This window comes from Diadema antillarum, unplaced genomic scaffold (genome assembly GCF_040938485.1).
Source record: "Diadema antillarum isolate AM-2024a unplaced genomic scaffold, OU_Dant_1.0 scf00000025, whole genome shotgun sequence".
Lineage (NCBI taxonomy): Eukaryota > Metazoa > Echinodermata > Echinoidea > Diadematoida > Diadematidae > Diadema > Diadema antillarum.
Genome location: NW_027270914.1, coordinates 3002294 through 3017355, shown reverse-complemented (window position 1 = coordinate 3017355; position 15062 = coordinate 3002294). Strand labels below are relative to the sequence as shown.

Genomic DNA, 15062 nt, shown 5'->3' with positions numbered 1-15062 from the left:
TGCGTTATATAACATACGCACCACAGAAGCAGCTGTACTAAGTAGAGGACGCAAGGCGTATTTAGAAATGAGAAATCACGATTGGTAGGTGAATTTTTATTGTCGATATTTTTTTTTTTCGGCGGCCGAAAAAATAGTAAATATCAAAAAAGTCGATGCGGCAACTGAAATTCGATGCGGGCGGGGAGCGGGCTGGGACGAGAATTATGAATTTCTTGGTATTTTCAGCGCCATTTTGAAAATAGTAAATAGTAAAAAAATTGATGCGGCGGCCAAAATCGATGCGCGCGAGGACGAGAAACTGGTTTCTTTTTTTACTTGGCCTAAACAAAATGAAAAAAATGTGACTTCATTATAGTGGGGGGGGGGGTTAAGATTGTTTTGCATTGTTTGGGTGGTAGGAGCTTTTACCCTGCTGATACCAAAAAGAACTGCAGAGCTAAAATTGGTTTAAATGCAAATGGTTGACGAGTTTTTCGTACTTCGCAGGCTTCGATGTCTGTATTTAGCGTGCGCTTGTCACGCGTGACTTAATGAATGAGAATCAATTTGGGGTCACGCCATTCAAACAGGCCCCAGCGCCTCGGGGGGAGTTTATCGCACTAGTTCTATTTGCCCGCCGTGCTCCGCAACCTTTGCTTTGTACATCTCTGGGAGTCGATAAGCCCCGCCCACTGAAGCCCTTACTTGACAACCATTTTTTTTTTTTTTTGTTACGCCATGAAAGGACGCGGCGCATTCGGCGCTTCGCACCTGTCAATATAATAAGTTCTTTCGATAAGAGCTACTATCAACGTACCAATGATTGGTGAATACAAATGGCGGACAAATATATAAAAAATGGAATGCATGTAAGCCCTACTAGTTTGATAGCGACGAGTTGGACGTGGTCACTGGGTGTGGTCTCACCTACTCAAACTCCACCAACTACTGCATTCATCTGCATTCAAAGAAACTACTAATTAGCTATATCAAAGGTATTATCTTTTCACATCACTATCTGCACTTGAGCCATTAAGTACATTCAAACCACACTTATGCACTTATTTAAAATCCCTCATCCTTTCTTTACCTAAATGTACATGAAGAACCTCCCATATATCAGCATCAGTGTCATTTTTTTCACCAAAGACAACAACTGATGCAGAGCAGATGCAAAACTTTATATTAGTCTGCAGGGAAAATTCGAGACTCGGAAGCAATTTGATAAGGAAATTTAATATCACTCAACACTAAATTTGACGTACACTTCAAGAAGGGAAGTATGTTCTTTATGCTCACAGTCCTGCTCCAGATATGCCAGAAATAATCCACTATCATCATACTTTTCTACATCCTCTATATGAGACCAAAAAAAAAAATGTTGAAATGCATGCCTCTGGTAATATTTTGTTTAAAGACACAGAGAGGATAAAGTTATTCGCAAAGACTTCTGGGCTAAATTGATGTGAAATATGTGTGAGCCTCATGATATTCCGAAGGTAAATCAATGAGCATATCAAGTTGCACTTTTTATTCTATACCAGCAGACACCGTTAAGGCATGCATACAAGGTAGACAATATCGTATACTTCTGATGATTATAGTCTAAGGGGGTGTTGCAAGAAAGTTGCAATCAATTGCAACTCGACTTTCTTGCAACACCCCCTAAGTGTTTGATTTGCTCTGAAACTACGGTGTATTCTATTCCGAGAGAATACGCTTGCATCTGCGCATGTACTCAGTAATCAGACAGAGAGATATAGATATATAGATAGATAGATAGATAGACAGAGATAGATAGATAGATAGATAGATAGATAGATAGATAGATAGATAGATAGATGGATGGATGGATGGATGGATAGATAGACAGATAGATTGATTGATTGATTGCTTGATGGCTGCATATGATGATGATGATGATGATGATGATCCACAGCATTTGTATGGCGCCACATACAGTATCTGTTATAGAAACATTCAAAGGCGCAGACTCCTCCAAGGAAGTTAGCAGTTGAATGCCTGGTGAAAAATGTGAGTTTTGAGTGAGGCTTTGAAGTGATCCAGTTTGTCAATTTCACGGAGAAAAGATGGAAGGGAGTTCCACAGGCGAGGAGCAATAGAGGAAAATGCCCGGTCTCCGTATCCCTTGAGATGTGTGATGGGCACCTGAAGAGTAAGGCCATACAAACGAAGGCCAGGGCGATATGATCTACAAAGATAGATATACAGATGTATAGATACAGAGATGAGTTTGGACAGAGAGACATACTAGCTATATCTTTATATACATCGAGATAGGATAGATAGATAGATAGATAGATAGATAGATAGATAGATAGATAGATAGATAGATAGATAGATTGATTGATTGATTGATTGATTGATTGATTGATTGATTGATTGATTGATTGATTGATTGATTGATTGGTAGAAACATTTGTAGATAGGTAAAGTGAAGTTATTTGAGGTATTCTCGTTTGGGTTTTGTGGCTGATAGGCCTATATACCACATTTCTACCAACACGGATGCGGCAATGGGCCACGCCCGCAAAGCTTGGTATCGGGCGTCACGGTGGATGCACGGCAGTGCAAGGGGAAAGTGGTATACCAATCATTCTCCATGGTGTCTTCTCAAGTACCGTCTCAATCGATACGACCGGCAGCCACTCTGGGCTGAAAGATGATGAAAGGCTTAATTTAAAGATCGATGAGAGCTTTGTGCTCACCAATTGGGGACCAATATGTGCCCCAAATCAGAGCAATTGACGAGAGCAATAATGGTTGATGAAAACCCCATGATTCGGCGTAAATGTGCGAGCCTACACAATAGGCACACACGCCATAGTGCGCACGCACACACACACAAACACACACACACACACATAAGTAAATACTCATTGCTGTTCATATTCAAAACAATCGTGGAAATACCTGCAAAATCTACATAAATGGACTGATAGGCCTGCTGGTATACATTCTTGGCGGGTTGCAAACAAAGCAAGATTTTCGAAGAAGTCCCTTTGTACGCAGGAGCCTAATATTTTATCACTCTCACTCATCCAAATTTTCATAATGTTGATAATTAATCAAGTTACTATTCTGAACAAATCCCTGACCTTTAGTGGGATATGATATTAAAACACTAAGGTATCAAAGAGAAAAAAAAAAGAAAAAAAGGGGAGCTCCGACACCTCTACAGAGTGTCACTTCATAACGAACTGATCAAACAAATGACTGCCTTGTGTTCATGATGTACATGGGTAACATACCGCGGCTGACCCCAGTAATGCCAACCGCTCGATATTTCAAAGTAAATGACCGTTACGTCGATGTGGCTTTGAATAGCTTCCACGCCGATCGATACGGGCCTGTTGTAAAGGGTGGATTCCGCCGTCACTCGGACAAACCCGCCTATTCTTTAGCTGCATTGTTAGCCGGTTTCATGGATTCTTTCACTTTCAATTATCGGCCCATATAACCAGCTCTTCCGTAGCCATGCATGGATCTCGGGACAGAATACTGGTCAATCTCGGTCCATTTTCCTCCTCCTGCGCCTCCATTTTTCTTCTCAAGCTCCTCCTTCAAGTCCGTCTTCATCGTCATGTATTTTCCTTCTTCCTTTTTGTCATCCCTATCTTTTTTCGCTATCTTCTGTCTTGCTCATTTTTGAGTTCTTTAATTCTTCGTTTGTTGTCTTTATTGCAAATGCGGGCGTACACTGCAGAATTCCTTCTGCGTAGGGGAACAATCTTGTACCCTCTCCTTCTCCTTTCTTTAACCCTCTCTTTTCTGTTGATCTTCCACTTCATCCCACCCCCTCCTCAAGTTCCTCGTATTCCTCTTTTCTTCCTTCTTCATCTCCTTTCCTCCTCCTTCTTATGCTAGCTCTTCTTCCATTTTCCTCATTCTCTTCATTTCCACTTCATTTTTATGTTCATCATTCCGCTTTTATTGTCATGTTTTCTCCTCTGATCCACCTATTATTCTTGTTTCTCTTCACAGTGTTCCATATTAGTCAACCCTAGATGGACACATTCACTCTGGTTCTCTTTTATTTCATCTTGTCATTGTGTTTTTGTTTGGCTCTTGGTGCTGGTTATTGTTTTTGTTCGTTCGTTTGTTTGTTTGCTTGCTTGCTTGTTTTACATTTAACATGCCATTTATCATCTCTGAAAGTCGTAAGCGTCCGTCAACGCCAGAAGGCATACTGGCAACATGTCTATATACAATCTGAGAAGAATTACAGAACAATGGGCCTAAAAATGTCAAAACACTGACGACCTTACAGGTTGATCACCAAAATCTAGAACAACAAACAGTTTGCAACTGATTGACAAATTGCCCGACATCGACGTAAATAAGCACTGAATTGATCAGTGTTTTAGTAGTAGCCATGATAAAAAATCATGGGCGTACATACTCGAGTAGGATTCGAACCCACGACCTCCTGATCACCGGACAGGCGTCATCTCCACTAGACCACCGAGCTTTCGCCCGACAGCAAGTGTTGGTTCTAATCCTTATAGCATGCAGCGGGTACTGCTTTTTTTTTTTTTTTTTTATCATGGCTACTACTAAAACACTGATCAATTCAGTGCTTATTTACGTCGATGTCGGGCAATTTGTCAATCAGTTGCAATGAAAACATCACGACGGAAGAACTTCATAAATTTGAATAACAAACAGTTTGGTCTGTATATTTTCTTGCGCCATGTGTATATGCATATACAGTGTACTTACAAGACTTTATTTTTCCTATCCGCCAACTGAAACTGCGCCAAGACGTAATGTGCTCTGATTTCCGTATATAAAATAACAATTCAGTCAACTGATTTCGCCTCAGTCGAATTCAAAATGGACCAACTTCAATCCTTCGAAATACGTGAATTTCGACTTACACATTATGCTCAACACATGCTTCACATCCATCCGGGTATAATTTATCTTGGACTTAGCAAAGTTTGCGACTTGTGCGAAATGGACTGTAATCTAGTGTAATGCAAGAAACAAACAAACAAACAAAAACAATAGATATCGAAACAATTCATTCTTTTTGCCCAAATACCACGAAATGAAATGAGCCACACGTCAACCTAACAATATCCCATCACCATAAGTGCTTTAGGGCAGGGAAGAAGGTTGCCACACCCGGAAGGCACTGAGAGAAGTGTGTGACATCCCCGCCCTAATGAAGTGTCATTTTTGGTAGGATTTCGTCAAAACAAAGAACAGACTGTAGTCATTCGATACGGTTGTGAATTTTGCTTGTGATTTGCTACTGTGTTGCTGTTTAGTGTCGTTGCCAGTTTTGAGCGGCATTGCGCTCGAGTTGTTATCTTGGTTTAGGAACTTTAATTGACCTTACTGAATGGACCAGGTACAGGTGAACAGACGCAAGCATAATTACATGATATATGTGGCCATAAGTCAAAGACGTGTCTTCGACATGAAGAACGTTTCATCTTTCACGTTTAAAGTAAAAAAAAAAGAAAACACTAGTAGGGCAGGGCTTTTTATAAGACCACCACATATCAAAGATTCAGACTGTCTCTCTTTTTATTTGTTTCTCTCTCTCTCTCTCTCTCTCTCCCTCTCTTTTTTTTTTGGGGGGGGGGGGGATGGGCGGCTCCGGGCCTTTCCTTTTACCATAGTTTGGAGAGAAGAGAAGGAGAAGAAGTTAAAAGAAGGTTGAACTGTTTAAATTGAAGTATCATTTTGAAATGTCACAGTCCCTCATATTGCCGTGACATCTTTATCGAAACCACCTGTTTGTGGACAGCCAGTATATCTGTCAGAGTATTGTTTTATACAGATATCGCTCTCAAGATCCGGGGGATAACGCACTAGATATACGAGCAAACAAGAAGACAGCAAGAGCATATAAAGCGGGATAGCCGCCGTTCCCACCGCTTTCATGACAGACATACTGTAAACATCCGCGAATACATTTATCTAGGTAGTCATCCTCATGTCTACTCTATATCCCTTCCCTTCCCCTGCTTGCGTTTCAGCCTCCTCTCCCTCCCCCCCCCCCCACCCTACCCCCTCTCTCTCTCTCTCTCTCTCTCTCTCTCTCTCTCTTCTCTGAATATCACGATTACCAAAACTAGCCGACGGGTTTTATAGGGAAGGTACAACATAGGTCTAGATGGGAGATTCACATTTTAACTCTTTTGGCGAGATAATTAGAAACCATTGATGAAATACAAAGATCACATAATTCTAAGATGAATTCAAAATTACGCAAAGTTGTCCTAATAAAAGGTGGGGCGCATCTAATAGGATCTCTTTGTTTTTTGATATCTCAGCCATTTTAAAACCGATTTTCACTGAATAAACTTGAATTTCCTCTTAGAATTGTATGTCCTTTTACATTTCATATTCGTGGTTTCTAATTATCTCGCAGAAAGTCAGAACGTAAGCCCCAAGCTCAAGCTAAACCATAATCATACCTTTAAGAGAGGTGCGCGTAGGCATTGAAGTCGAACTGTGGTACAAATCGTTGTTTCTATATACGTGTATAAGTATTTGACTGTTTTAATGAGAAGAGCTACATCGAAGATTATACGTTAAGTATTTTGTATGTCCAGTGAGTATGCATGTCTGTCTGTCTGTCTGTCTGTCTATCTGTAAAAATTGTGATGCATACCAAGAGCTGCGCAGACGCAGTAGGGTCTATGATACGCTCTATTGTAAGAACAGTTTAGGGGCCATGCTGCGTTCCAGACTACTTTCGCCAAACGAGTTTCTTAGCTATCCTTCCAGATCGCAACATTAAACATTTTGTATTTGTACGGTTCGTAAGATTGGGCTCTTTCAAATTGTATACAAACTGACTGTAAGCGTATTTTTTCTCCCTGGAAGATCATACGCTTAACGCTTTCAGAACTGACATTTTCAGTGGCAAATTCAAAAGTGATCCTGACAGAGTATTATAATATGCTATCAACATCCTGGTACTCAAATAACATCGCGACGAGTCGTAAAACTATCTCACCTTTGACCCGACACGAAGGAATGACATCACATCGCATCCGATTCGCATTTCTCAGGAAAATGATTTATTTTCCAAGCTCCTACACGTTATCTTATTAGCACTGCTAAGTTTTTAAGTACGTGGCGTTGTCATGGTGATAGGGTTTGAATTTGGCGAACATGAGGACACTAAATGAAAACTTGAAAAAAGAATAATGATAATATTGCAGTCTTTTTGGGGGTGTTGTGAGGACTACAACAGCTTGTACACTGCGCTTTAAATAAGAGTCAAGGGTTCGAACCCTTGCAGGGCACAAAAAAGGCGTGTTCTTACACATCAATACACTGTAAAAACATCGGTGTTAGATTTAACACCACGGGTGTTAAATCTAACACCGATCAAACTTCAATAAAGGACCACACCCACAGGTGTTAAAAATGCACTGTGATGGTGTTGAAAAGTGTTCACCTGACACTTCGTGGTGTTAATTTGACACTGTACCTGGTGTTATTTTGACACTGTACTGGTGTTAATTCAAAAATGACACCACATGGTGTTGATTTGATATTTGTTGGTGTTAATATCAATGGTTTAACACCCGTCCAGCTTCAATAAGAGACCACACCAGCTGGGGTTACTTTGGTGTAAATTTATTTTCACATTTTTTAAAAAATCTAGTATTTTGATGTAAAATTCTTGATCGTCTTGTTAAAATTAAAAATCAACAAGAAGTGCAGTTACTAAGAAACTCTTCAAAAAACAGTTTAAAATTTGGAAATGACACCCGTAGGTGTTAATTTAACACCATAAATGAGCACCGAAAATTTAACACCAGCTCGGTGTTCACTATTTAACACCGGACTTTTTGCAGTGTACTCTCGTAATCAGAGAGTTCTTACTGATTGTCTGACTAGATACAGGAGAACAACCCCACGAAAGTCAGGAATAAGTTATGCCTAGACAACAAGAGCACGTGTGAATTGCTTTTGTTGCTTTTTTTGCCTTAGTAGCTTTTAAGTAGCTATCAGTAGAGTTAAATGCTACAGATTGGGCCATAAACGAGCAATAAAAGATTGTGAAGATTTACAGTGCATCTGTCAAGTGCACAAATTCAAGACGTGTGTAATTAATTTTTCGAGCGTTTGTGAGTGTTACGGTGTGTCAACCTATCAAGTAAAAAAACAAAAATACAAAATTAAAAAATATACTGTAAAAAAAACAGAATTTTTCGCATGTATGAAATTTTCGCAAATTTCCCGTGGAGCCAAGATTCGCCAAAATTGAAATGAACGCCAAAGTCAATGTGTACTGAATGTCAATGGCAATTCGCAAAAAAAAAAAAATTTCATGTCGCGTAAAAGGCCATCTGCTCCAATATATATCCACAAAAATTCCATGCCGCGAATATTTCTGGTTTTAAGGTTAAACTTCGATGATTCATAAAGGCATAATGATATGTTTGTAATCTACAGATTGTCATTTTGACTGGATTTCAATGATATTCTTTCACGAATTGCTTGGCATAGATCGATGTTACATGTACATGTGACCACCGTAATATTTGTTCTCTTTTTTTTTTTTAATATCATATCTCTATATCATTGTTTGTACAGAGCACGTAAATAATCTGTCTGTTTTTATAACTATGATTGTAAAACAAGTGCAATTCAGTCTTTGGCTGCCAGACATGATCGTTAAATAATAAAACCAGTTCAATTCAATTCTATTCAATTTAATTCAATTCAAAGCATGGATGTTTAAAACGTGCTGAGATTTCATGCACGATGTCACTCAAGGTGGCGATTGATTTAAGAGTAATTGAGATTAACTTTAAGTGTGAAGGAATTTATCGGTCATGCACATGGATCCGTAATGACCGTTCGCTCATTTCTACGGCTCCCCGGAAGCCCTCTAAGGGTCTGCCCGGGCTGTGAAATGCCTGCAACAGTTAAGACAATGAATCAAGCCTTTCCCTTAGGCTGTAGGAGGACTCAACACGGTTGCCAATGGCAACCGCTGATGAGGCTACTACCAGGGCATTATCCCTGGTCTGGCGCAAAAAGAAAGATCACCTTATTACCCCCACCCCGGAGGGATACTTTAAGTCCATCATTTATTGTGGATGGCAGTACTTCCTGGCATGCCAGTAATAGAGTGCTTTTGAAACAGTGGTCCTGAGAATAGAGAAAGCTAATACCTTGAAATTACCGTGGAACATTCAAGGGTTTCTGTCTAATATGGTCCACGCGTGGATTCTTACGCAACACGCTCTGATCACTCCTCTACACTAGCACCGATAGTAAGCCTTGAAGGTCAATCAATATTGAGATAAGGCTCCTGCCTGTACATGTACATTTTAAAACATCAATGCAAGAAAAAAAATGTCTATACTCCTATTGAATTTGTCTTGATAGTTTTCTCCAAGACAGGGATGTGGAATGAGGGAGAGGATCAGTGAATACTCTCATTGAGTGTTTGGAGTGTTAGAGCCCCATTACTATTATTCTTCCATCTTTTATAATGTCGGAGGGATTATCATAGAACTATGGAATTTGGCTTTGACGGGTCATTTGATGTACATACAGTAGGCACGTTTTTCAAAGTGGAGATGGTGCGAGGACCCTCAAACCTTGAGCAACAACGATGATTTTTGAAACCTTGAAAGCCTTTGGAACATTGAATCATTGTGAGAAAATTCACCTTTGGAACCTTGAATCATTGTGAGAAAATGCTGCTTTTTCACCAGAACAAAGTGTAATGAATAAGGGGTCAGGTCAAAGATGCGGAAGTAACTTTCCCTATACATTTGCCTTTCACCCTCTCCCAACTAGCAACCAATCCAATGTATTATATGACTATATAATCAAATATATGTATATAAATATATATATATATATATATATATATATATATATATACAAGTATATATATATATATATATATGTATATGTGTGTGTGTGTGTGTGTGTGTGTGCGTGCGTGTGCGTGTGTGTAAAACTTTATTTACCATTTTCCTAGAAAAGTTTAGCTGGTACCAGATCACACTGGACACACACACGTTGCATGATGGTATGGACTTTGAAACAGCCGATTGTTACACGAGGCTTGCTGGTGTCATTCTTTCTTGCAGTAAACTTTTTTTTTTTTGGCCATTCACTGAGCTTCGGACAATTACAAACCAGATAATAGTTCTAGATCTGAGATACCACTCGCGTGTCCATGAACAAAGAAAAAGAAAAAAAGCGAGCTTTGACAAGTTACCATTCCTCTTTTGCTCTTGGGCAATGGTTGAGGGTCAGCTCCCATGACCTTGCCTGTCATGAAAATGAAAATAAGAATCCCTATTATTCTATACATATCAAGTATACAAGCCATCTTGTTTACCAGGTTGCTATGGTTACGTTTTCATCATGTGGTCACCGGGGGCACTAAGATGGGACGATAGATAGCTGTAATCGGTCCGTTGCCAAGAAGGCAGAAATGCGTTTAGTGTTGGGTTTTTTTTTTTCTGGGTGTTGTTCAAAATAATCTCAATGATTTATGTGAGCACTTACAAACCAAGGAACCGCACCTTGTAGTGGTTCTGTATTTTCATTAAATCCTTTAATTGTAAATTGTAATTTCAATTGCCAGTGTTTCATACATACGCTTACACCTCATATATATATGTGTGTGTGTGTGTGTGTGTGTGTGTGTGTGTGTGTGTAATATCTTTCATTTTAAGCACATGTTTCAAATGAAGAAATTTCAAAAACTTTTCATTGCTCAATCTAATATAAATTCTTATATTAGCTAAACATTTGATAAGGCTGTAAGTTTCCTTTCTCTATTTCATAACCTGGGAAATCATTGTATAATTTCTTTTTGATTAATTGCCATTGTTGTATGCAATAATTCAAGTTACAAGTAATCGTTCATCATATACAAATTGAAATTATAAACACCCTTGCCCAACAGCTTAAGAAGATTCAAAAGGGATCGGAGAGAAATCCAGCGATCTACAAGCTATCAGAATTCCCACTTATACTAGAAACTTGATACATGTGTTGATATCCATCCGGGTAGAATATTCTTAGATTTAGCCGAAGTCTCGACTTGTGCGACGTACAGTTGTATAGCTCGAACATTTTTCGTATTCATGCAGATATGAAGTGAAATGAGGAGGTACCAATCATTTTCATGACCAGATAACAATGTTCTCTCAGAACTTGATGGCTAAACTCGTTCCATACGGGAATCTGGCGGCCTGTGCTACCGGGATTTCAGAATTACGTTGTATCTCGATCTGGTCAAGTTTCACACCAACAATTATATGAATGGAATGGCATAGCCGAGCCAGAGGACCATTCTTTCATTGCAGCACATGATATTATGATAAAAGAAATTATAATAATGTCGTGTAAATTCTCTGAGAACTTGGTGGCCTGTACAATAGTGGTTGAGGTGAGGATTCAGCTTGCAACGTTCTACGAGATATAGGCCTGCAGAAACCACTGTATGAAATGTTAAAGAGCATACATTTCTCCACAGGTAATCAAAAGTTTATTTGATGAGAATTGGTTTTGAAATGACCGAGATATCTAAAAACAAGGTAAAATAAAGAGATTGTCATAAAAGTCGAGGCCTGTCAGTTGGATTAGGATCGCTTTTTTATACATTTCAGCCATTTCAAGGCCAATTTTCATCAAATATACGTTGAATCCTTCTTGAAATTGTACATGCTCTTTCATATTTCATAAGAGGTTTCTCATTATCTCACAAAATATGTTATAATGCTTAATCCTCACCTCAATCAGTACTATACAGTCCCTTTAACTCGATCTGGTCAGGTTTCACACCTGTGAATGAAATGGCATAGACGAGCCAAAGGACCATTCTTTCGTTACGTCATATATTTATTACATGATCAAAACAGATAGATAGATATACATTGTATATTATAACCAGACAGATCTATGATATTCCACTTGGGTGGTAGCAATTTTAATGGCTTGGAAGACAAAGGAAAAAAATTATGGTGGACAGCATCAGCTCACCTAATTCTCGTCTCTTAACATATATCACTTTACTTTCTGACTGAATTATAAATGTACAAAGGTAAAGGTCCGACAAGCTGTTGGTATTTGTCCGCCAGCAATGAAACTGCCCCTGTATGACTGAATTCACCCTGCTCATTAAAGGCGACTTAAAGACGATGAAGTAGACTTCCTCTCAAAAACAAACAAAATTCACAACATCAACTGATCTCTCTACAGCAGGCATTACTCTGTATTTAACTGTACGTCGATATCTACCAATTCTACAATTGTACGCTTCATATTGCTGGAGTCATATATGCACTGCTAGATTTGCACAACGAGAGCTGCCAAAATAAATTACGTCGTGTCTTCCTGAAAAAGAAAATAGCATGGTGCAAGAATTAAAAAGTATTAGACTTTGGAAGGGGGAGGGAACTTGAAATGATACATACCTACCTACAGATATTTGCAAAAAGGTATATATTGAAATTATGCAATATATTCCACTGAATGGTCTCAGTGTATCTACAAAATGATATCCTATTCAGCAAAAGTATGCCAAGGCAACCTCCTATATAAAACGTGTTGGTTTAAAATGGACACCTCACCTTTGATCCTGGTTGCCATGGTTTTTCGAAAGTTCCTTGCGTGTAGAATTCCACCGCGGAATTTGCGTAAACTTTTCCGTTCGAGTCGAGACCTCCGCGGCGGTTGCTAGGGCCCGTGTTCGCCAGAGCTTCTCGCGTCGGTACGTCGACGGGTAGCACGGAACCCACAACCTCGCCGGTTTTAACGGCAAGACCGGTTCCGTTTATTTCCAACATGCCTGCACCGCTAGACATGGTGTTTGTATGTTGCCATAGACATTGCTGAAATTTGCCAATCAAAGCGTGAGACGTAGTTAAACTTGAGGTATGAAACACAGAGCAGACGTACGGGGTTAGTTCAAGACAGCGTGCAGAGATCCCGCGGTGAAAGATTAACGGTGGTCGTACAGGTGCGTTGCAAACTGCTAAGAAATTTTACGCCAATATGCGTATTCAATCACGCTCCCCCACTCAAACAGTATTGAAAATGATCAGCGTGCATAAGCCGTAACAATGGTCCTGCCCGGATATTTTCTCGCTGATAAAACTTCGTGCAACTAAAACTTTAACTCATGAACACGGTATAACCAGTGATTCAATGTTCCACAGAAGCCGTATGTTACTCGCCAAAGACTAGAATATCGATCTGGAAGGTAGTGGGCAAACTTGACGGACAATCAAAATCGATACTGTTGGAGCATTATGTACCATGTGTGTACACTACCTGGCGTTGAGTGTGTACCCCTGTAAACAACTCCTACACGGGGCACAATGGGGCGCGCTGTATCTCGTCAACGTTGAATGGGTCTTATGTGCTAACACGTACACGAGAGAGGCGCGATACCCGTATTGAGTAAACATATGAAAAATCAACAGTCTCGTCAAGGGCTTGCGAGCTGGTGTAGAAGGGGGAACGTTGGGAAGGTGTTACAGAGCGGGGTAAGGTAAGAAAAGGGGGCGGGGGACTCGTGCTCGTATCCCCGGAGCGACTATTCTTTCTGCACAAAAGCGACTGTTAAAATGTCCATTGTATACAAATTATGACAGGAACATGATGTTAAAGATGTGACACACAATGATTATTCACAGTGGCGGATCCAGAAGGGGCGCACCGGGAGCGCGCTCCTCTTTATTTTGTTTTTCTAAACAAAAGAAATCAAAAGAAAAAATAGAAGGCACGTGCGCCACCCCCCCCCCTTTTTTTTTTTTTTTACTTTTATAAAGAAGCCTCCGCTTCACGGAATTCCTGGTTCCGCCCCTGATTCATACGATAAACGGCATGATAGAATCATTAAACAGATTCTTTACCATGCCACCATACATAGGCCCATTTTTTACATGTATGAATTTGCCATCAATCCGAAATTTATCGTTACAGTTTAGTTACACAATTTGCTGACAAAAGACTTCGAAAAAAAAAAAACAGAAATGTAAGTTGCGCCTTTCTTTAGAAGCACTAGATTTAAATGATTTCACAGATTCCTGTACCGAAAAAAATAAAAAATAAAAATACACCCCTATCCAGCAGGCATTTAGTTTTGATTTTCCTTTTCCTGTCACTAATATTTGTCTCATTTCATTTCTAGAAAGACCAATCTTTTTTTATTTTGTTTTTATTAGAACAAATTAAAATCAATTACAACATTTACAACAATCATTGAATGATTACAAATCACACGAAGACAAAATGGTTTTGCAGACTAGACTGGTACGTCAGCAAAAATCTAATACTCTTAATTAACATTCCCATCCCCCCCCCCCCCCCAATAAAAAGGCAAAGTGATGATTTAATATGAGTTTAATCAAAACAAAATTAAGTGATTTAGTAAATATTAGAAACACTACAGAAAAGATCATGATAAAAATAGCTGGAATTAATCTTACTTATTGTCGTAGCGCTCTGAAACCTTTCTTTTTTTCCTTTTTTTCTCTTTCTCTTTTTCTCTCAATTTTTTTCTTAAAAAAATAATTTTTATTATGTTCATAACTTTCATTTTCCCTTTTTATTTGTTTTATTACAAAAAATAAAGTGGGCGGTGCGACCCCTCCCCCCCCCCCCATCCGCCATTGAGTTCATCTTCTTTTTCTTCCTTCTTCTTCACTCTTTCATTCTCTCTCTTTCTCTCTCCATTATCTATCCACCAACCTGCAGTGCAAAACACCAGTGTTAGATTTAACACCATGGGTGTTAACACCATGGGTGTCAAATCTAACACCGATCAAGTGTCAATAGAGGACCACACCGACAGGTGGAGGAAGTATTGTATGATGGTGTTGAGAAGGGTGTTAATTTGACACTGTATAGCTGCTGATATTTTGACACTGCGCTGGTGTTAATTCAACAATGACACCACATGGTGTTGATTTGATATTGCTGGTGTTAATGTCAATGGTATAACACCCGCCCAGCTTCAACAGGAGACCACACCAAATGGTGTTACTGTGGTGTAAATATTTTCATACCTTTTTTTCAAAAATCAAGTACCTTATTGGAAA

The 15062-nt window shown here is 39.3% G+C and overlaps 1 protein-coding gene across 1 annotated transcript in view; it reads right to left on the bottom strand.

Annotated features, from left to right (window-relative positions):
* Positions 1-12880, bottom strand: part of LOC139734051 (uncharacterized) — a 52358-nt gene extending 39478 nt beyond the window's left edge. The window contains exon 1 of the mRNA XM_071644870.1: positions 12588-12880. Within this exon, the coding sequence (XP_071500971.1) occupies positions 12588-12821 (234 nt within the window). The 5' untranslated portion in view covers positions 12822-12880. The remainder of the gene's footprint in view (positions 1-12587) is intronic.
* Positions 12881-15062: the final 2182 nt, after the last annotated feature.